The sequence below is a fragment of the Podarcis tiliguerta genome, assembly GCF_965153285.1.
Source record: "Podarcis tiliguerta genome assembly, chromosome: 1".
Classification (NCBI taxonomy): domain Eukaryota; kingdom Metazoa; phylum Chordata; class Lepidosauria; order Squamata; family Lacertidae; genus Podarcis; species Podarcis tiliguerta.
The window spans coordinates 90,705,886-90,726,257 of NC_139534.1; the positions used below are offsets into that span (position 1 = coordinate 90,705,886).

The 20,372-nt window shown below is 43.5% G+C and overlaps 2 protein-coding genes across 6 annotated transcripts in view; one reads left to right on the forward strand and one right to left on the reverse strand.

The window, feature by feature from the left end:
- The window catches only part of HEATR4 (HEAT repeat containing 4), a 35,152-nt gene extending 20,076 nt beyond the window's left edge, over positions 1-15,076 (reverse strand). The window contains exons 1-10 of one of the 4 annotated variants that reach the window (XM_083398238.1): positions 14,974-15,072; positions 14,079-14,142; positions 11,972-13,046; positions 9,685-9,872; positions 8,883-9,020; positions 7,151-7,354; positions 5,941-6,087; positions 4,179-4,367; positions 2,392-2,552; positions 1,127-1,231 (exon numbers count right to left, since the gene is read on the reverse strand). In XM_083398238.1, the coding sequence (XP_083254364.1) occupies positions 1,127-1,231; positions 2,392-2,552; positions 4,179-4,367; positions 5,941-6,087; positions 7,151-7,354; positions 8,883-9,020; positions 9,685-9,872; positions 11,972-12,921 (2,082 nt within the window). In that variant the 5' untranslated portion in view covers positions 12,922-13,046; positions 14,079-14,142; positions 14,974-15,072. Of the gene's footprint in view, positions 1-1,126; positions 1,232-2,391; positions 2,553-4,178; positions 4,368-5,940; positions 6,088-7,150; positions 7,355-8,882; positions 9,021-9,684; positions 9,873-11,971; positions 13,047-14,078; positions 14,161-14,973 lie in introns of all 4 variants that reach the window. The other 3 variants (XM_083398236.1, XM_083398239.1, XM_083398237.1) reach the window with 3 other exon arrangements.
- A 175-nt stretch (positions 15,077-15,251) lies between these two features.
- LOC310657778 (acyl-coenzyme A thioesterase 1-like) lies at positions 15,252-19,043 on the forward strand. Of its 2 annotated transcripts, none has more exons than XM_083398864.1 (3): positions 15,252-16,719; positions 17,556-17,758; positions 18,337-19,043. In XM_083398864.1, the coding sequence occupies exons 1-3, from the start codon at positions 16,119-16,121 to the stop codon at positions 18,940-18,942; spliced, it is 1,410 nt and encodes a 469-aa protein (XP_083254990.1). In that variant the 5' UTR covers positions 15,252-16,118; the 3' UTR covers positions 18,943-19,043. The 2 variants fall into 2 exon arrangements, with proteins under 2 accessions (XP_083254990.1, XP_083254991.1); XM_083398865.1 differs by lacking the exon at positions 15,252-16,719 and adding an exon at positions 17,125-17,149.
- The last annotated feature ends 1,329 nt before the right edge of the window (positions 19,044-20,372 follow it).

Genomic DNA, 20,372 nt, shown 5'->3' on the forward strand with positions numbered 1-20,372 from the left:
CCTATAACACAACTGGCAGGAGGCCGGTCCATAGTTTCCCAATGCTGCTCTCTGAAAGCAGCCCTGTAGGAGCAGAACTGCTGCAACACAACCTTGCTTCACAAAGCATCATTTTAAAAGAGTACAACTGTTTCTGATGTCAGCATCTCTGTGCGGAGCGATGTAGAAAGCCTGGACACCTGGAAAAGTATAGGAATAAAGAAAGCTGGCCCCCTTCATCGTTGGGTAGCCCTTTGGGAAGGAATGGATATTTTTTGGCAAGCCTAGGATTTCTGCTCGCAGTAGAAACCTTAACCTGTGCATCCCAACCCCAGTGCTCATATACAGAGCTGTGGTCCTACATAATGCAGCCTTGGATTCCAAGGTAAGTTAATTTAAGAAGCTCATCAAAGGAAAGCCTCCCATTCCCTCTGTCTCTCTGAAGACACCGGAACCCTCCAAAAAGCCTACTCTGGAGGGCCAGTGGCCTCCTAAGCAATGTGGGTTGGGATGCAGTGGGCTGCTGGTGGACAAGGGAATCTTCCAAAATCAGACTTAGATCATAAAATAAGTTAATAAAATCCACAGAAGGAAAGTTTTATGATTCCCTCCCTTCTCCTTTTATCCCCAGGATACACCTGAGCCCAAGCCTCTGCTGTCTGGGAGGGCCTCCTGAGTCTCTGGTGAGGCTTTTCAGGGAACACACAGGGCTGGGTAGCGAGGAGGCAACAGGAAACTTTCCTTCCATGAGCTTCCTTCAGCTAATTTAGTTTAGGATTCAAACCAAAGAATTTTCTGTCTAGATATTCACATCTCAGTCTTTAAACATTGTTTCACCACCAGTGCCATTTAGGAGCAATTTTAAATGAATCAGATTTTTTTTGTCAATGCTTAACAGTGGCATCACCACTGCAACAATTCCCCTCCCCCTTAATTACTATGTGTATGTTGGTGCATGCCACAAATGAAGAGATCAGTGAAACATGTTTTTCCCTCACTCCGAACTGCCAAACAATGGAATCTCTAGTAAGCTTGAATCATGTCAGAAGGAATATTTGAATCTGCTAGTGCTTCGGTCATGAAAATGGCTCTACCAATATTCTCTCATGGATGTTATAGTATGTTAGGTTCGTGAGGCATAACTTACTTGGCTGACACTCCCAGGAATACGTGAAAATGTTTTACAGGCCAAAACCCGATGCTTCCATTGGTAGCTGTTCAATTCGGATGCCAGTAAGCAATGAACCAAGCCCTGGAAGATTAAGCTAATCAGTGGAAAGCCAAAAAGCACTGAAGTATAGAAGAGGGTCAGAGGCTTGCCAATATTTTAAGGAGTTAGGACCACCGATGACCATTTTTGGAGCTGAATGTGTGATAACTTCAAAGCATGCTGTTTGCTTTGAGGAACTGGTACTAATTGACCTGATTAACTCTACAGCTGAAACTCTTAGTGCGGCTTGTTATGAAACAAATACTAAACCATAGTAACAAATACTAAGCTGTATCAACAAAGCAGACAACAATTTCAGCATTGTAAAACACATACATCCTTAAGGCCTGGGCAAATTAACATGTTATCACCTGACACTGAGTATAAAACAAATATGGCACCACTCTGGAGAAGGAGGCCACAACTGAAAGCCACTGTCTTTGATCATCATCTACCTTTCTTCAGATGATGTGGGGAACTCAGAGCAAGCCCTCGGAGGTTGATCTTAATATCCAGATAATTACAAATACACCATCAGTTCCTGTGCTTTCTTTCATTACAAGGAAAGAGACTGCTGCTGTAACTTCACCACTCAGGGAAAAGGGGTGAGCTATCCCTGTTTGTGATAGTATATAACAAACAGATGTCCTGCTGGAACCATTTTTTTAAATATACATATATATTAATGTTAAATTAGGAATTTCCCATTCAGATTTTAACCACACCCACACACCCTTTAAAAAGAAAACACAATGTGAAGCTATTGTCCATGGCATTGTGATAATCTGGACTGGAATACTGCAAATAATGGAACCAGAGTCATCTGACTAATCTACTTGGAATCCAGGGAGAAATAATGCCATAGTTCACAAGATTATCATTAATCCCTATGGAAAATCTGTTGAGTACAGCAACTGGCCTGGTCACTTATTCACAGACAGAAAGCAAAATAATTTTTGATGTGAATGTTCCCTGTGGGATTCTGTGCAAGGAGGCTGAATCTGCCCCTTGGGCCCAAGTCCACCAAAGTAGAACAACAAGTCTCACGCCTGTCTTTTCTGCAACATGTATGCCTTGTGCTACAAAGAGTGTCCAGTGTCTGTATTCAACAGTGGTGGGCAAGCCTGAGTCAAATAAATATCAGCAGGCCACAATGGTTGTGTGTTTCCAGCTTGTTCTTTCACCTGAGCCTTGATACTTACTGTTTGTCGGCTGAGTCGAGATAATAAAAGACAAGCCTGGTCTTCTGTGGCATCATCCTGCTGCTCAAAAATTTGAGTCAGGATCCTTTTCACTACATGGAAACTTATATTGCCTTCCATTGCCAGGGCTTGAGCTGCAGTCCAACTGTCTGTACTATTACCTAACAGCAAAATAATTACTAGTGTATAATATGACGCTCTGTAAATAAGACTCTCATTCCAGCTTGGTCTAATGCAGTAGCGGGAAGCCTGGAACATTCCAGATCTCGCTGAACTACAGCTCCCATCATCCCTAGGGGCTGGTCATGCTGACTAGAGCCAGTGGGAGTTGGAGTCCAATAAGATCTGAAGGGTCACAGGTTAGCCATCCCGGATCAGATGCAAGAACACATAAAACTTTTAGTTTAATACACACACCACTTTTAATTATTAGAGTGTTTGCAATCTAAGAAAGTGATTGGTAAGCACAGCGGGATTGTTGAAAAGGTTACACTGAGGCAGCATGAAGATGACATTTTGCCCCATATCCTCTTTTGATCTTAAAACATCTAGCTAACTATGATTAACAAATACTGTTGTTCTCAGTGGGTCAGGGAGAGCAGCAGGGCTTAATGTAGTGTCATAGCCACTGCAGAATCTGCAGCCTAGCAACTCTGGGATAGCTCAGTTGGTAGAGCGTGAGACTCTTCATCTCAGGGTTGTGGGTTTGAGCCCCATGTTGAGCAAAATCTTCCTGCACTGCAGAGGGGAGTGGACTAGGTGATTCTCGTGGTGCCTTGCAATTCTACGATTCTAACTTATGCCAGCCAGGATGGAAAGTAGTGGGGGAGGGGTGAATGCCCCTTTTACTGCTACAGTTCCCAGGGTGGCACAGCAAAGAAGACTGGATTGGGCCCACTGCTATCACATATGGCAGCAAGGCCAGCTCCACCCCCACCCCCACCATTGAAAATGTCATTTTAGGAGGAGGGGGCATTCTGCCAGGAACCACTGTGGCGCTGGTATACTGAGCCTGAGTCTTGCAAAGTAACTACTCTATTCCAAACTTATAAATGGTAAGCATAATGCTGGTGGTCAACAAAAGAGGTTCAAAGACTCTCTCAAAGCAAATCTTTTAAAAAAAAAAGTAGTATAAACACCAACAACTGGGAAACACTGGCCTGTGAGCGCTCTAATTGAAGAACAGCCTTTACCAAAGGTGTCATGGGACACTTGAACTCAGGATGAAAGGTAGAAATGCGCTAAGAGGAAGGCACATTTGGCAAACCCTCGCCATGATCAACTCCCACCCAGAAACCTATGTCCCCACTGTGGAAGGATGTGTGGATCCAGAATTGGCCTCCACAGTCACTTACAGGCTCACTGTTAAAACCGTGTATATGGAAGACAATCTTACTTGACTACAAGTGATCGCCAAAGAAGAAGAAGAAGGTGTACTGAGACACTCCACAGTGGCCCCATCAAAGGCCAGCAGAGCCAGTCTGGGCTGTGCAGAGGGACACTTCTGCCTCAACCAAACGCCTTCTAGCCTGGCAGATCAGGGCTTTGGATTGCAGCTTTAGCTGTGACTGACAGTGCAATCTTATACGTGTATACTCAGAAGTAAGCCCCACTGAGTCCCCAGGCACATGCATGTAGATTTACAGTCTAACTAAGTGGATTCAGGCCCTAGTCTGGCTTCTTTTTGAATATTCTTTGTCAGAGAAAATGTTTTCATGGCTTTGGAGATGCTTGATATCCACAAAACAGTTCCTATATGGAAGGAAGAGGAAAGTTATTTTGCTAACCATTTATCAGAGCATCCTTCATGATGGACCGTGCCACTGGATTCCACTCCCCCATGGCGTAGAAGCCCACCGCAGCAGCCATTCTCACATGAGCATCCTTATCAAACAATGTATTTCTAAGCAAAGGCTGTATTTTCTTTGGTATATCTTCAACTTCTAAATACTTGCCACCAGTTTCTATCCCTATTACTGAAAGAAAGAGCAGAACATTCGCATATAAACATTTTTGCCTTCCTATGCAGAAACTATGCCAGCTTTTAAAAATAAGATGTTTCTTTTATTGATAGTCATTAAGCACTCATTTTATAAATATGCTCATTGTGAAAACAGTACAATGGTACCTTGGGTTACAGACGTTTCAGGTTACAGACTCTGCTAACCCAGAAATAGTACCTCGGCCAACATAGTTCTGTAACCTGAAGCGTATGTAACCCGAGGTACCACTGTACTAAAAATCCAGGAATCCAAATGGCTAGATTGGTATACTTTGTCTGATACCCTTCCTGGTAGAGATGGATCATATAATCATGCTGATAGCACTCAACCAGATATAGCTGGAACTTTTGTCCTTTGGACCTTCTGTCTTTCACATTCTTCGTTCATTCTTTGACTAATCCTTAGCTTCCAAAGTTCGCACAAGTGGAGTGGGTGGAGTGGGGGAAGAGGAAAGGGGAATGGTGACATTCAAAACAGTGCAATATGTTGGCCCAGAATTGGAAAACAGATGTAATACCTACTATTATGGAATGGCAGGTTAAAATGATGAATTACGCAGAATTGGCCAGATTATCAGGGAAAATACGAGACCAGGACGAACAGAAGTTTTATGAAAGTTGGAGTAAATATTTGGTGTATAAAAGAGACAATTGTAAACCCTTAAAGACACTGGCAGGGTTAGACTAACTCTCACAGCATATGGTCAACCAGATAAACAAACGGAATACGCGATGTAAGAAAATGTACGATACTTACCAAAGGGGTGGAGGGAAGTCTGAAGCTCGGCAGAGCCAAAGATATATGTGAGATTTATTTGTATAATGAATGTATGTTTAATGAAAATCAATAAAAAATTATTGTTAAAAAAACAAAAAACAAAAACAGAAATAGTACCTCGGGTTAAGAACTTTGCTGCAGGATGAGAACAGAAATCGTAAGGTGGCGGGGTAGCGGCAGGAGGCCCCATTAGCTAAAGTGGTACCTCAGGTTAAGAACAATTTTATGTTAAGAACGGACCTCCAGAACGAATTAAGTTCTTAACCCGAGGTACCACTGCATGGCACTCTCAAGACCCTGTCCTCTGATGATTTCAGAAAGGTTCTCATGTATTCATTCCAAAAAAAGCCTTCCCATTCTGATAGAAGAAGGCATAACTGCTGAGGAACATGGGGAAAAACAAATTCTATGATTTGGCCAAGAACCCAAAGTAAAAGACAGTGCTTTTCACCCTACAACGTTGGCACCTAGTCATTCAGACAATATGGTCCAAATATTTGGAGCAGGGTGATTACTTGGTTTCAACTGTACAATCCTAATAGTGCAATCATATACATCGTTACTGGAAAGTAAGTCTCGCTGTGTTAAATTAAGAATCCCCCTAATTTGGGTAGGATGACACCCTAGCTGTTTTGTCTATAAACCAGAGGTACTTGGATCCATGATAGTCTGTATTCCAGTCCTAAACAGTTGTGCCACCTTACCAGCCTGCTATACCAGAAAAACCACAACAAAAGTTACAACAGTTTCCAATAGAAGCTGCTTATACCTGACTCATCACTTGCATCGTGGACTTCGTGGGGCCGCTCAAGCACAGCAGTTGCGCAGGTGAGTATAGCATTGACCCGATTTTGAATGTGCACATCTGCCAAGTCTCTGATTAATCCTTCTATAGTTGCTGAATGCCATCGTGGACCTGAGCATTGAGAAGAAAAATGTCACATGGCGGCTGTGGCGCAGGAGAAAAAGAAACGGCCTCCCCCAGGGGGAACTGAGGACATTCAACAGATCATAATTGGGGGAATATGTCACATAAAATACCTGTATTTGCTTGCATGGAGTTTTCTTTTTAATATATGGTATAATGTGAAAGTGAGGGTGAATCTTTGATTTTGGCTGGCTTCCCTAAGGCCCAGGGGAGCAAACTTGGATCTTAGAGGAGCTAAACTAAACAATCACCAAACAATTATTGAAATATACCCCATGGTATTGCTTTTTGATGGAAGATTCACATTTGGAACATTAACTTGGAACACTAATTTGGAACACCATGGGAGACTCATATTTGGAATACTAACTCATTAAAAACTCAAAGATTGCTGCGCCATAAATCCTATCAAAAGAAGGAGAGTTGGCATGTGCTGAGACAGTTGGGAGAGAGCCCAGAGCCTGAAAGATAAAATAGTGACATGAAAGATGGGGCCACTGAGAGAACTCTGCTGAAAATCAATTGAAGGAAAACAACACAGAATAAACTGCCTCCTGTATGGTAATAGAAAAATGGATTTGTTGGACATGATAGAGAGTCATACACCAGGACTGTGAAGATAAAACAATGGGTTAAGATAGGACTTATTAAACTAGGGGAAAACAAAAGAGATGAATGCAGGAATAACTGAAAGAGATTTTCTCCAGACATCCAGTACATGGGAAGTCCCCTTGAATTTTTTTAATTTGGAACGTATAACTGGCTTTAATGTTTGGTTTATGAAGTAGCAAGATTTGATCTGATTTGTTACCAGTTAGAATATTATTACTTGAAAATTAATAAAAAATATTTACAAGAAAAGGGAAGAAAAATGTCACAATAAAACCCATAGGTGTGAATATCCATTGCAAATATGTGAGTTTGCAAGCTTTTATCAGCTGATCTAATGAAACAAGTTAGTTATGTCATCTAACCACTATTGGCCATAGTAATGATAATCAGTAGGAAAACAGTCATTATTTTAATGGCCTATGAACAATAAAATACTCACAGTATTTCCAAGCAGCCTTCCACTGTTCCAGCATAGTCTTACGGATACAGATTTCTTCAGACACATCTAGATCAGTCTCTCTGTACAAATATCTTCTCTCTCTCTTAGCTGGTTCAAGGGATCCGGCTTCGCTCACTTTGGTGAAGTGTTCAATGACAGAGGGAAGCGCTGCCCAGTGGATGGCTCCCTTCTGCACCCTATGAACTGAACCAGCAGCGTTTCCGTGGAAATTGGTTAGTAGCAATCCATACCAACCCTTGCCAACAATAACATGAACGGACACAGAAAGAAAAACTGGAACAGGGTTAAACACCGAGACTATTTCAACCTTGAAAATACTACCAGCTCACATGTGGAGATTTGCAGCACTAGCTTATAAAATAATTGAGAAAGATGGCAGTGGTTGTGGCTGATGGCCCAACAATAAATTAATTCAGGTAAGTCAAACCAGACCAATCAATTAAGATTTTTTATTATTAGGAAAATTCATTCGCTTTGTGAAATCAATTAAGGTTTTTTTTTTAAAAAAAGCCAGGCTCTCTTTCAATCCTGTTTAGTCTAGGGAAAGTAAAGCAGAAGGAACAACAATTGGCTTTGTAAGGAACTAGAGCTCCCCAAAAGTCCTGTTCCTGCAGAGGAGACAGGACCACAACCAGAATTTAGGGGAGTGTGACCAGTTTGGTTGTACTGGGCAAGGAGCCTAAGGGGCACCACAGGAGGCTACAGAAGGTGAGGGGTGGGGAGTGCCGAATTTTGCCATCACACAGGACGTGCTGAAATTTGAGACCCCAAGGCCCACCACTGCCATAATAATAATATTATAATATAATAATATTTATTATTTATTATTTATACCCCGCCCATCTGGCTGGGTCCCCCCAGCCACTCTGGGCGGCTTCCAACAAAACACTAAAATACAATAACCTATTAAACATTAAAAGCTTCCCTAAACAGGGCTGCCTTTAGATGTCTTCTAAAAGTTTGGTAGTTATTTTTCTCTTTGACATCTGGTGGGAGGGCGTTCCACAGGGCGGGCGCCACTACTGAGAAGGCCCTCTGCCTGGTTCCCTGTAACTTGGCTTCGCGCAGCGAGGGAACCGCCAGAAGGCCCTCGGCGCTGGACCTCAGTGTCCGGACAGAACGATGGAGGTGGAGGGGATAACTGAGGGGAGGGGAGCTTCCCACTGAAAGGTAGAAGAATGCAGTATAAAGATTAACATGGCCCTCCCTGTCTAGAGAGCAGGAGCAGTGATCCATCTCAGAATACGCTGGATAGCTGGAGGTGTACCTTGGCTCCCTTGTGTTCTTGGCAAGGAGCTGTTTCAACACCTCCAAAGTCAGGAGAGATCATAGACCAGAAACTCAAAAGATTTGCTTTTCATTGCCTTTCACACACCGTTGGTGAGTTCCTCTGTGGCCATCAGGGTCCACCTGCTCTGCTCCACCTCCCCTCCTCTTCCCTCCATCTGCCTCCCCCCCTTCCCATGCTGCTTTCCTTCCTAGTCACCCTAAGACAGAGTGGAGAACCACGGCAAGGAATCCTGCATTGCTGTATGTAAGTCTTTTGACATGTCTCTTATCCTAAAGCCCTAGAAGTGATCACTCTGGTATTCTGTGCCTCTTTCTTTGGAATCCCTACAGCTGAATCCTTCGGTGCATCAGTCAATTCTTTGTCCCAGTCTGTACTTGGACCTGTGGGGTGGAACAAGTATGGTACGTAATCGCCTCTTACCTGTCTTTTTTGGTGGCATGAAGCTCCAGACCTCTGGAGGTCTTGGGTAGCGTTGCTGGAGCTGTTTATAATATTCATAATGATTATCCATAACAATAAGATCCTTCTTGGTCTTTTGATGGACAATTTTGGCTGACCCTAAATACACACAGAAGACAAAAGAAACCACAACTAGATAGGGATGATCTAGTTCCTGTTGCCCAGAACTTTAAGGTGGCATATGAAAGGCAGTGTGGTGTAGGGGTTACAGCAAGAATAGTCAATGTCATGCCCTCCAGATGTTGAGGACTGCAACTCCCATCATCCTTGACCACTGGCTATGCTGGTTGGACCTCATGGGAAAAGTAGTCCACAACATTTGGAGTGCATCACATTGTACCTCTAGAATAGACTTGGGGGAGTCCTGAGGAGTTCACAAAGCTTACAGGGAGGCCATAGTCTGGTCATTATAATTCAGCCTTCCACAGGTTGCCGAGATATTTAAAGGTAGATGAGAATAAAAATAAAATAAAACTGAAATAACGCACAAAACAAGTGCATACAAATAGTTCTCTCCTAATTTTCCTGGACTCAGGTACATATAATATTTTAAAATTTGACAGGGAGCAACTTAGGATGGGATGGCAGAAAAATAACAGGATATGCACAGGCTACCAAGCATCACCAGATTGTATGTGATTGTATGAATCCCACAGTTGATCCAATGCAGTTGATCTTTGTGCAAGTAATCTTGGATCCAAATAATGCTTGGATCATTTGTATCTATACAATGCTAAGCAAAAGGAATTATAGTTCTACCTACCAAAATAGAGCTCTTGTTCAAACACATTCTGGGTAGTGTATGAGTACTTTCCAACCCGGGCGCTCAGCCGTTCTCGAAGTTTAGTACGTGCCAGATGTCTGAGATCCTTCTTTGATATTTCATCCGCAGTTTTGTTTATATCAACTGAATCTTCCACACCACGCCCTCTCATGTGGAAAGATGGCCCCCTGCGAAATGAGAAGCATAGCTGAGAGCACTGTACAATTTGCAATTCACTCAGAACAAGAACGCAGGTCATCACACACATATGGAAGCCTACCAGGTAGGGTTGTCAATTCTTGAAGTAAAGAATTTGGGTACCTGGGAAGGGCCCTTGGGCAAAGCCCAGAGGGGGGCCACGCTGCCATAAAGGTTAGCAGTCTCAAGCAGTGCTTTTTTTCTGGGGGGACGCAGGGGTAAGCATAATGCTCAACATTTTGTGAATCTAAGTTTGGCCTCACTGAGGGGCAGTATTTCAATATGAGTAGGAAAATGAGAGTACCCCTAAACATTTTTTTTAAGAAAAAAAGCACTGGTCTCAGGCAAGTTTGGAGACCAAATTCAGTGCGACCTGACAGAAAACAGAGTTCTGCCCCCCCACAACGTGCCCAGTGCTAAGTATTTGTAAAAGCTGCAAAGAATCCATCTTAAAAGGGAGGGGGGGGGATCTGGAGTGATGGTGGAGAAACAACTTAGCCTCTTGCTTTTTTGGCACTTGCCCTAAAAACCAAACAATTACCGGTATTTTTCTGTTTGGTTGCTTGGTTGGCATCCCTGAAGCCGCAGCCTCAGTGAATCACATGCCTTTGCTGTCTGCCAGGGTCTGCAGAAACACCACTCAATACAGGCACAGTTGGCTTGGGGGGCCATAAGTTGTATAGACCCAATATATACAAAAATAACTGCTGTTGCCAAGTTCCTTAAAGCATTTTATATACATGATCTCAGCAACCTCAGCTTACACCAGCAGCATTGTTGATAATACTACATTTCTTATTTTTCCCCCAGGGAGGGTTACAGAATAGCAAATGTAGTAAATGCTTCATTTAGAAATTACTGCCCCTTTTATCTGACACTCTTCCTCCTTCAGAGTATAGTTCCCGTAAGATCTTTTGCAAATAGGACAGAGTTTACTGAATTGTGACCTACTTTACTCTACCTTTGATTATTAAAAGGAGAACCTGAGGCTAGCAGGCGAACGCATTCTTAATCCAACAGGCTTGTGGGAATTGGTTGTTTTAATGAAAGGGCTGGTGCTCTTCTGTATTTATTGATAGTTTTAATTCTATTAATGTTTAATTGTTTCTATGTTTTTGGCTGGTCTTATTTTATTGGTAAGCTGCCTTGAGTCCCTGTCAGGGAAAAAGGTGGGGTACGAATATATACAATAGTTTTCTAGTTTTATCCTGGCCCTGTATTTGTTTCTTTTCTATTCCAGGTCATCCTTTTAATGCAGGGGTTCCTCAGCCTTTTTGGAATTCTGAGAAGGTGTTGTGGTACCACAAAACACCAATTTCACAGAAGAAAAACTAGTAATGTTCAGTGCCTCCACCCAAAACAAGCAACACACTCCCGTCAACTAAAATACCCTCCCACAAAAAACACAGTAAAACAAGCAAGCAATGCCCACTCCCCAAAAACAGGCACCTTCCCCAACCAAGAAGGCAACCATCAATTAAAAAATGCATAAAAACATTATGACGCCTTGGTGGATGCTAAGTAGGTTTCTGAGAGCACCATGGTGGTTTTGAACAAAACAGACTGTGCTCAAATAACTGATTCTGTGTTCCCTTTGAAAAAACTGATACAGGATAATGAAGTCTCCTTCAAGCTCCAAAGATCTCAGAAAGCTGCTCCATAGTAACTCAGAGCAGGGCAACAAATATTTGCAATATCTAGTAGCAACTGAAGGCATTTTTGTTCTGACCAGCTTTCCCAGCTGGATGAGTAACTTTCTGCCATATGTGTCCATTTTGCGTTTTTAAAAACTCATCTGTTAATTTTTAGGCTGTTTTGTAACTGTTTTTATCATACATTGTGTATTTTTACTTAGCTAATTACCCATAGAATGGCCCTCACTGGGGTGTCACAGAAACCCATATTTTGTCCCATCATCCTTCAAATGAGGATTGGAAAGTGAGGGGAAAGAGCAGCTTCTATTGCAAAAATGTATAAAGGGCTAAACCTAAGATCACAATCCCATGAGGCATGTTTCCAAATAATGAGATTAGCATCTAAATGTAACACACCTTGATGCTCCAGTAAAACAGGTATTTATTTGCCTTACCTGTAATAATAAGCAGAGAGAGGTGTCTCCGGTTTCTTCTCTTCATCTATTTGAATTTGAATCTGACCTTTCGCTACTGTATCCTCAGCCTGGATCTGATCCAGTAATTCCACATCACTTTCATCAGGAAGCACATACCTGATGCTTTCCCAGTTATATTTTTGCTTCTTGAAACCCGGTGGCTTACCCTGAACCCAGCCTCCCCAGGTGGGCTGATTATTCACAATGAATTGAGCTGTAGCCTTGTTTAACTTCATCAACATTGTTCCTTCCCACCTCAGGTCCCCATGCTCTGGCTCATGGACTGTGGTGCCCTGGGGTCTTGCTTTTGACCTCTTGATTGTCAAGTCTGCTAACATCTCATGAGGTTCTGTCAGGAACGCCTGTGTGTAAGGAGGTTCACAAGAAGGAGGAGGGGGAGGAGGTGGAATAGGTACCAGGAGACTTGGCTCTGAAAGTGTGCTTTCTACCTTGGCTTTCCAGATAAGCTCTTCCATGCAGACAGGGACATCAGCAGTGGTTTCCTTGGGAGGAGGCGTGTCTGGCTTCATTTCCAGAGACTGTAATTTCTTCAAAGGTTTGAGCCTACTTGGTCGCCTTTGCTTCTTAAAAACAACATTTTCACTTTCTTTTCTCTGAATGACACTGGAAAAATCATACAATCCCCTGGGGTCATAGTCCTTAAAGGACTGAAGCATTGCCCCTCTGTGGTAAACAGCTTCCTTAGAAAAATATAGGTTCTTGGCTGCATTCTGGAGGCATTGTTTCCGGTATTCTGCATAGTGCTCTTCAGCATGACAAACATCTCTCTGGTACATGAAAGGCATTTTTGCCCTCATTGCAGACAGCATTGCCTTGCGAGATGGCAAGCTGTGTCTGTCAACTCTGGCCTTCAGACTAGACTCAAGGGGGAAGGGATTTTTGCTCTTGAAAAAAGTTGGTATTTCCATCCTTTCAAGACTGGTGAGGCTCCTCACTAGTGGCTAACTTTTCATAAATCTTTAGAAGTTAGACTTAACGGCTGTGTAAAGAAACAGACATCCCGCTGTTTTCTGAGGGGACACTCAAGCTTTTCCTAAACCACAGAGAGAAAATAAATAACCCTATCAGATTGTAAAAGACCATTCTTTTAAGATTCAAGCCAGGCTTCCTCAACCTCGGCCCTCCAGATGTTTTTGGCCTACAACTCCCATGATCCCTAGCTAGCAGGACCAGTGGTCAGGGATGATGGGAACTGTAGTCTCAAAACATCTGGAGGGTCGAGGTTGAGGAAGCCTGATTCAAGCAAACACCCAACACCACAATTCTTCCCCAAACAGGCTATCACTGCAGAATGCTGGTATCTCCATGATGACCTATTTACCTTTGGTGGTGGATGCAATGTGATGTGGAAGGAGGAGGAGATGCTATCATGCATGATTTATTTTATATCTTACCCTTCCTACCAAAGAAACCCAGGGCATCAAACAACAATAAAAAACCTATTTAAACACAATTCTAATACAGATGCAAACTGGGAAAGATCTCATCTGAAAAGGCTTGTTCAAGGCAGACAAAATGAAGCCCATCTGCTGTTCTCTACTTCTGGCTCTTTATAAGCAGAAAGAGAGTAGTGGGAAATTATCATTCACTCTGTTATCATATTGCTTCACCAGTCTAGTGTCACCTCTTTGTCACCAAGAATGGGTTAAAACTCATGTCATGTCGGCACTTGGGATCCTAGAAATACTGCTTCAAAAGCCTATTACTCTACAGTACAACCTACAAATCACCCTGTCTGTGTTGCTCTGCTGAAGCTGCTGGAGCTACGGCAGCATTAGCTTTAAAAAAAAAAGTCCTAGTCCAAGTAAATGTCATTAGGATGCCGCTGTGAATCTCTGATATTAAACCAAGCATAACTTGCCCTGGCACACAAACAAAAAATATTTTTCTTTCTTCCCAGTGACTATTACACTTGTACAACATGCACTGTGCTGACAATAGTTATCCCTTTCTGCATCAAGAGGTAAGATTTCTATCCTATTATTGTGCACTTGACATTGTCAGTTCTTGTCCACAAATATTGCTTTTCCTTAATCCAATCTGAAGTGCTATTAACATTTCTTACTTGCAAATGTTATTGCTGTCAGCTTTGCACCCTGCAGGACTTGTTTCTGCCTGGAATACATGAGCTGGAATAATTTAAGGATCTATGGTTCAAAGAAAACTTGCTCATGATGAGTTATTAGGAATTTTTAACTACATTAAATATTAATTTTATCGATTAAAATTATGCATTTATCCTAGTTTATAACCCTGTTCTTTCCTCTTTTAGTGCTCACTTCCTCTCATAACACTTATGCCACAACGAGGCTGCAATCTATACCTGAGAAGAAACCCCACTAGCCTTAATGGGGCTTACTTCTTAATCATACAGCCAGTCTGTAAATCTTTAAGGTGCCCCAAAATGTTTTTGCTGTCTTCTCTTAAAGTAACATACATGTTTCAGAACATACCACATTTACTTGAGTCTAATGTGCCATCGAATCTAATGCACACCTCAATTTTCAAAACCTTGAAACCAAAAAATGTATTTGCTGGCCAGTGTAAATGTGCCATCAAATCTAATGCACACCCTTAATTTTCACAATGTAATTTGGCCAGAAAAGGTGAGTGTTAAACTTGAGAAAATACAGTAATATTTATACAATATGCTACGTTAATTCCTGCTACTGTATGGAAATGTTTTCAACAATCATTTTTTAAAATATTGTGATTACAATCATTAGGAACTTAGGTCTCTACATTAAATTACTACAAGCCACTGTGGGCAGTCACCTTCTTTGTTCTCTGCAATCTTTTGTTAAGTTTAAGTTGGAAAATATACATTGCAATATTGTACAAGAATCTTTGATTTTATGTGAACCGCTCCCAACTTCAGCCAATTTCATATCCCTGCTTCTTTGGATTCCAGGGTATTTCTTTTTCTTGTTCTTTATGAAGACTGAAAAGTTTGTACTAACCTTTCAGAATGGCTTTCACAGATCTGCTCTTGTAGGAGCAGGAGCACATCGCAAATACATGCACATTAGAAATCAGATTCTCGTCTCTTCAGACCTCCCTTCTACTTGTGTACAGTTGTTGCCAGGCTACAAATGATGTACTCACATTCTGTCAATTTTGATTTGTTGATTTTAAATAGAGCTGCCAAGCTAAGTCCCCTTTGGCTGTTTGGTATTAAACCTGCTGTTTCACAAGTTGTTGTTGGTTTTTTTAAACATGGAGAGAAATAAAGCTAGTGAAGTAACATTTATTGAACTACCTTAGAGTGCACAAGTTTTCAGCATTCAAGTTAGTCGAAGATCTCCAGAATGCTTCAGGTTGGGTGCATCAAACTGACATTTATTATACATTACATGAAATAAATACAGAAGGCAAACTTTTGCTCACTGCCATTTGTCCTGACAATATGTCTGCCTGGCTGTTTACAACATGAATTTCCTGTAACATGAATGTTAACATTTGGAGTTCCCTACTCTTTATTTTTTATTTTTATCACGAGTTGCTGCAGCACTCTGGTTGTGGGGAGCGAGGGGCCATTTTGTTTTTCCTCCGAAACCAGTATTTTGTTAATTTTCAACATATAACAAATATGGCAATCAATATATGGCAATCAATAGGAAAGCAAACGAGAGACACACAGAGAGATAAGTCTTACACCTGCACCTCAGGGATAAACAACTTTTTCTAAATTTTAAGATATCCATTCAGATTCAGGATCTAAAACTGGTAAACCCCACCATGGGCGTAGCAAAGGGAGGCACGGGGTGCAAGCTGCCACTTCCACCCCCACCCCATCAAGTAAATAAATAGAAATACTTAACTAACTCGGTTATGGCCCCCCTGACATCGACCCTGCCTCACCCGCAATATAAATCCTGGCTACGCCCATGAACCCCATTGAATTAAATGAAGGAGTTAGAGGACTCGGTGGATTCGGACTGCACGGTGACCATTTGGCAGAAGGGGGAAAGGCCTTGTGCGAAGGGCAGCCTCCTCCCTCCGCCCCAAACGAATTTCCTTTCCAAACAATTGTTGTGTAATTTGAAACCACGAGACGTAGCGTCACCGCTTGATTTGCTTGAGGCTGACAGCTCGTTCCGCTGCCATGGCCTCATTAGTGCGCCTGCTCTGGGGACGCGGCCTGGGACTCCGCCTGCGTCCCAGACCCTGCTGCGTCTTTCGCTTCCCCGGCAGCTGCCCAAGTCGAGCCGCTCAGAGCGCCGCCTCCACTAGCGCTTCCCTCATGGACGCCCGCATCGACTTCTCCCCCGCCGGCCGGAGCCTCTTCGACGAGCCGCTGGGTATCTCGGTGTCGGGGCTGCGGCCCGAGCAAGAGGTCACGCTACGGGCGTCGCTGCAGGACGAGGGCGGGGAGCTTTTCGAGTCGCTCGCGCTCTACCGGGCGGACGGCAGCGGGCAGCTGGACCTGAGCCGCTCGCCGGCGCTGGAGGGCGGCAGCTTCTCCGGCCTGGAGCCCATGGGGCTGCTGTGGGCGCTGAAGCCGCGCAAGCCCTTCAGGCGGCTGGTGAAGCGCGACGTGCAGCGCCCCTTCAGCCTGGAGCTGGAGGTGCTCGAGGGACACGGAGAGGGCCTCGCGGGAGGCGTCCTCGCCAAGGGCGCCCACGAGAGGGGCTTCCTGCGCGCCGGCGTCCAGAGGATCCCCGTGCGGGACGGGCGGGTCCGCGCCACCCTCTTCCTGCCCCCGGGTGAGTGGCGGACTCTGGCCCCGCGCTTGGCCTTCTTAAGGCCTTCTAGACGCTCCTGCGCTTCGTGTCGTTGACACCCGCACACTTTTTGTGAGCCAACGCCAGCTGCGGCTCCTCCACGTGTTGTTGCATTTCAAAGAGCTCGTTAGTCCCAGGCAGAGGAGCTTAGTTTCAGAGAGATCATGGGCGTGGTTGTGGTGAACGATTTCTGGAAGGGCACCTTGGATTTCTCCATCCTGTAGTAAACTGGTTCCTCTTCTTCCTGCTCAGAAAGGGAGAAAGATATGGCACCCAGCAAGCAAACAAAAAAAACCACAATTAAGGAAGAGCTGCAGAAGTTTGTTGGCAATAAAACAAGTCTGGTGGCACCTTAAAAGACTTAACAAATACAGTGAGGCGGAAGTTGTCCCGGCCGGGGCCATGCTAAAAGGTGTAAAGAGAGAGAATTGATTATTTGTCCTACTGTGTCTAATGATGGTGCTGAGCTAGCCCTGTACCTTGCCTATTCCTTTGTATTTCGTAGCAAGCCTTGCTCACTGGAAACGAGGGTTTGTTTCAACAACAACAACTCACTGGCACCTCAGACTCCAAACTCTCTCATTCTCTGCTTTTGATCTGCTAATATGAACAGGTTTGAAAAGTGTATTATGAAGGATCCAGCCATTAAAGAGAGTCATCAACAAGGGTCTTTTCAACCCAAGTGGTAAGAGTTAAATTATCTCCAAGGTCCCTTCCAAAACTAAAATTATGTGATTCCATGCTAGGCTTTCTTTTCAATATGGTGAATTCTAAAGAAGTCTAAAAAAGATAATGCAACTTCGTTCTGTCTTTTATAGGTGATGGTCCCTTTCCTGGAATCATTGATATTTCAGGAACTGGAGGAGGACTTCCAGAATACCGAGCCTGTCTGTTGGCCAATTATGGCTTTGTAACATTAGCATTGGCCTATTATGCTTATGAAGATCTTCCCAGAGATATGAAGGAATTTCATCTGGAGTATTTTGAAGAAGCTCTGAACTATATGCTGAAACATCCAAAGGTAGGGCCATATGTGGACAGCCTTCACAAAAATAGCAAGCTTCTGAGGGTGCTACATTTGAAACTGGAAAGTCTTGTGTGTAGAACCACACCATACATTTGAAGCACATCTAAGGCTCCAGAACGGATCCCGTTCACATCCCGAGGTACCACTGTATATGCAGAAGTATATATTCCATAGTATTCTTATTCTGGGAGCTGTTGAATTGCTGATTTGAGAGTATTCTCTGAGCTGAACTCTGATCATCACATGCTTACTTCTATTGCACTAATATTTTAAATTCATTATTTGTGCCAAGCTCCTGGAATAAAAAAACACTGGAAGGTTAAAGTCCACAGCAACAGTTTTCTCCATTTTTTACTGCAAAGATTAACCAAAGCAGGCAAGCCTTGGGCAGTCACTGTGATAAATTGTTCAGAAATGTGAAATGGTCCTCAGCTCAGCTTTTTTTCTTTTGCCAAACTAAGGGTGAGCAGCATGAGCTTTTGCCCACAGCTTAGTCATGTGGGGGGGGGAGGGGCACATACTGTATGTATCTTGTTTTCATTTCACCTCTTTCTTTCTTTCTTTCTCTTTAGGTTAAAGGTCCAGGAATTGGACTGCTGGGACACTCAAAAGGTGGTGACCTGTGTATCTCTATGGCCTCTTTCTTAAAGGGTGTCACTGTTACAGTCACTATTAATAGCTCTGTGGCCAATATAGCTGCGACACTGCGCTACAAGGACATCACCATTCCACCTCTTGGTTTCAATTCAGAGCGGGTCAAATTTGACAAGTCTGGTGTTGCTGACATTTTGGATGTCATGAACAACCCACTTGAGGGCCCCGATCGCCAAAGTTTTATTCCATTGGAGAAGGCTGAAGGGCGTTTCCTCTTCATCGTAGGCCAAGATGACCACAACTTTAAGAGCGAGTTTTTTGCTGTGGAAGCCTCCAAGCGGCTACAGGCTCATGGAAAAGAAAAACCTGAGATAATTTGCTATCCTGGAGCAGGACATTATATTGAGCCTCCGTATTTTCCTATGTGTGCAGCTTCAATGCATCTCTTGGTGGGCAGACCAGTGATCTGGGGAGGGGAGCCCAGGGCTCATGCCGCAGCACAGGTGGATGCATGGGGTCAGATTCAAACCTTCTTTCGCAAACACCTCGATGGAAAACAAGATGAAGAACACAGCAAGCTGTGAGAATGTTGCTCGGAAGAGGTGCCTTATCAGATAACGGGTGTGTGGCCGATTGTTTTCCCCCCTGTTCTTATATATAACAATAAATCTGTTTGATATAACAATTCTGCAGACAGGGGACTCATTATGTTGACAGAGTGCTTTACAAGCAACATGAGAAAGCTTTTGTATAAGGGACATCTAAGAATCCCCAGCTACAAAAATAAACTATAAATGGTGTGTATTATACAAATCTCTGGTGCAACCACATTTGGAATATTGTGTAGGCTTCTGGTCACCTCACCTCATAAAGCAAATGGTAGAGTTGGGAAAGGGCAGACAAAATGATCAAAGGGATGGAGAAACTCCCATTAGGTTACAACATTTGGATCTTTCGAGTTTAGAGAAAAAAGTGAGTAAGAGGTGAAAGTGGGTAGAGTAAAGTTTTTCTCCTCTCATAATACTAGAACTTGGGGCTATCCAATAAAGCTGAACCTTGGAAGATTTAGGACAAACAGAAGAAAGCACTTCACACAGCACATAGTGAAAGTATGGACTTTGCTCCCACAAGAGGCAGTGATGGCTGCCAACTTGTGATGGCTTTGAAGAGGATCAGACAGCTTCATGGAGGATAAGGCAACAAACTCCAATGGTTAAGTCCTTCATTCACAGTCAGAGGCAGCATTCATGCTTCTGAATGCCAGTTGCTGGAAACTGCAGCAGGAGAGAGAGCTCACATCCTGCTTATCGACTTCCCACAGGGATCTGGTTGGCCACTGTAAGAATAGGACACTGGAATAGACGGGTCACTGCCTTGATCCAGCAGGTCTATTTTTATATTATTATGTTCTCCATGAATTAGAAGAAAACAAAAATCTCCAGCAAGTCTATAATTAATTCTACCCTTGAGCCTCTGTTAGGATATAAGTTTAAAGTTTGCAGCAGGAAATATTACAAAGCTGGAATTTCACGTGATGCCACATGCTGTATTTACTCGGCTAACCTGACTCCAGTAAAACTCATTGAAGACCCAACCTGTGACTGCTGTACCTCAGATTACCATTACGAATCTTAGTGAAGGAGAGGTGCTGCTTTCCTGTCAGGTTCCCCCGCTCCTTTGAAACGCATTTCCTGTTAGTGATTGGAAGTGGTAGGAGCAGGGGTGCCAACTTGAAAAAATATTTGCGGGGGGGGGGGGGGCAAGCAAGCAATGCCTTGCATAATCGAACACATGACGCGGGCGTGCAAACTGTTTGAATGGCCATCAACTTGGGGGGCAGACCCCTCAAATATTTTATGGGGGGGACTGCAGACCCCTCGGCCCCCAGCAGTTGACTCCTATGGGTCGGAGGCCTTTTCTCGCGCGTTCATCTGCCCGCGAGTCAACTGTACTTTGGCAGCGCCGGACGCGCCAGCGACTTACAACCGCTCATTATGAAGCGTGCGGTCCGGGA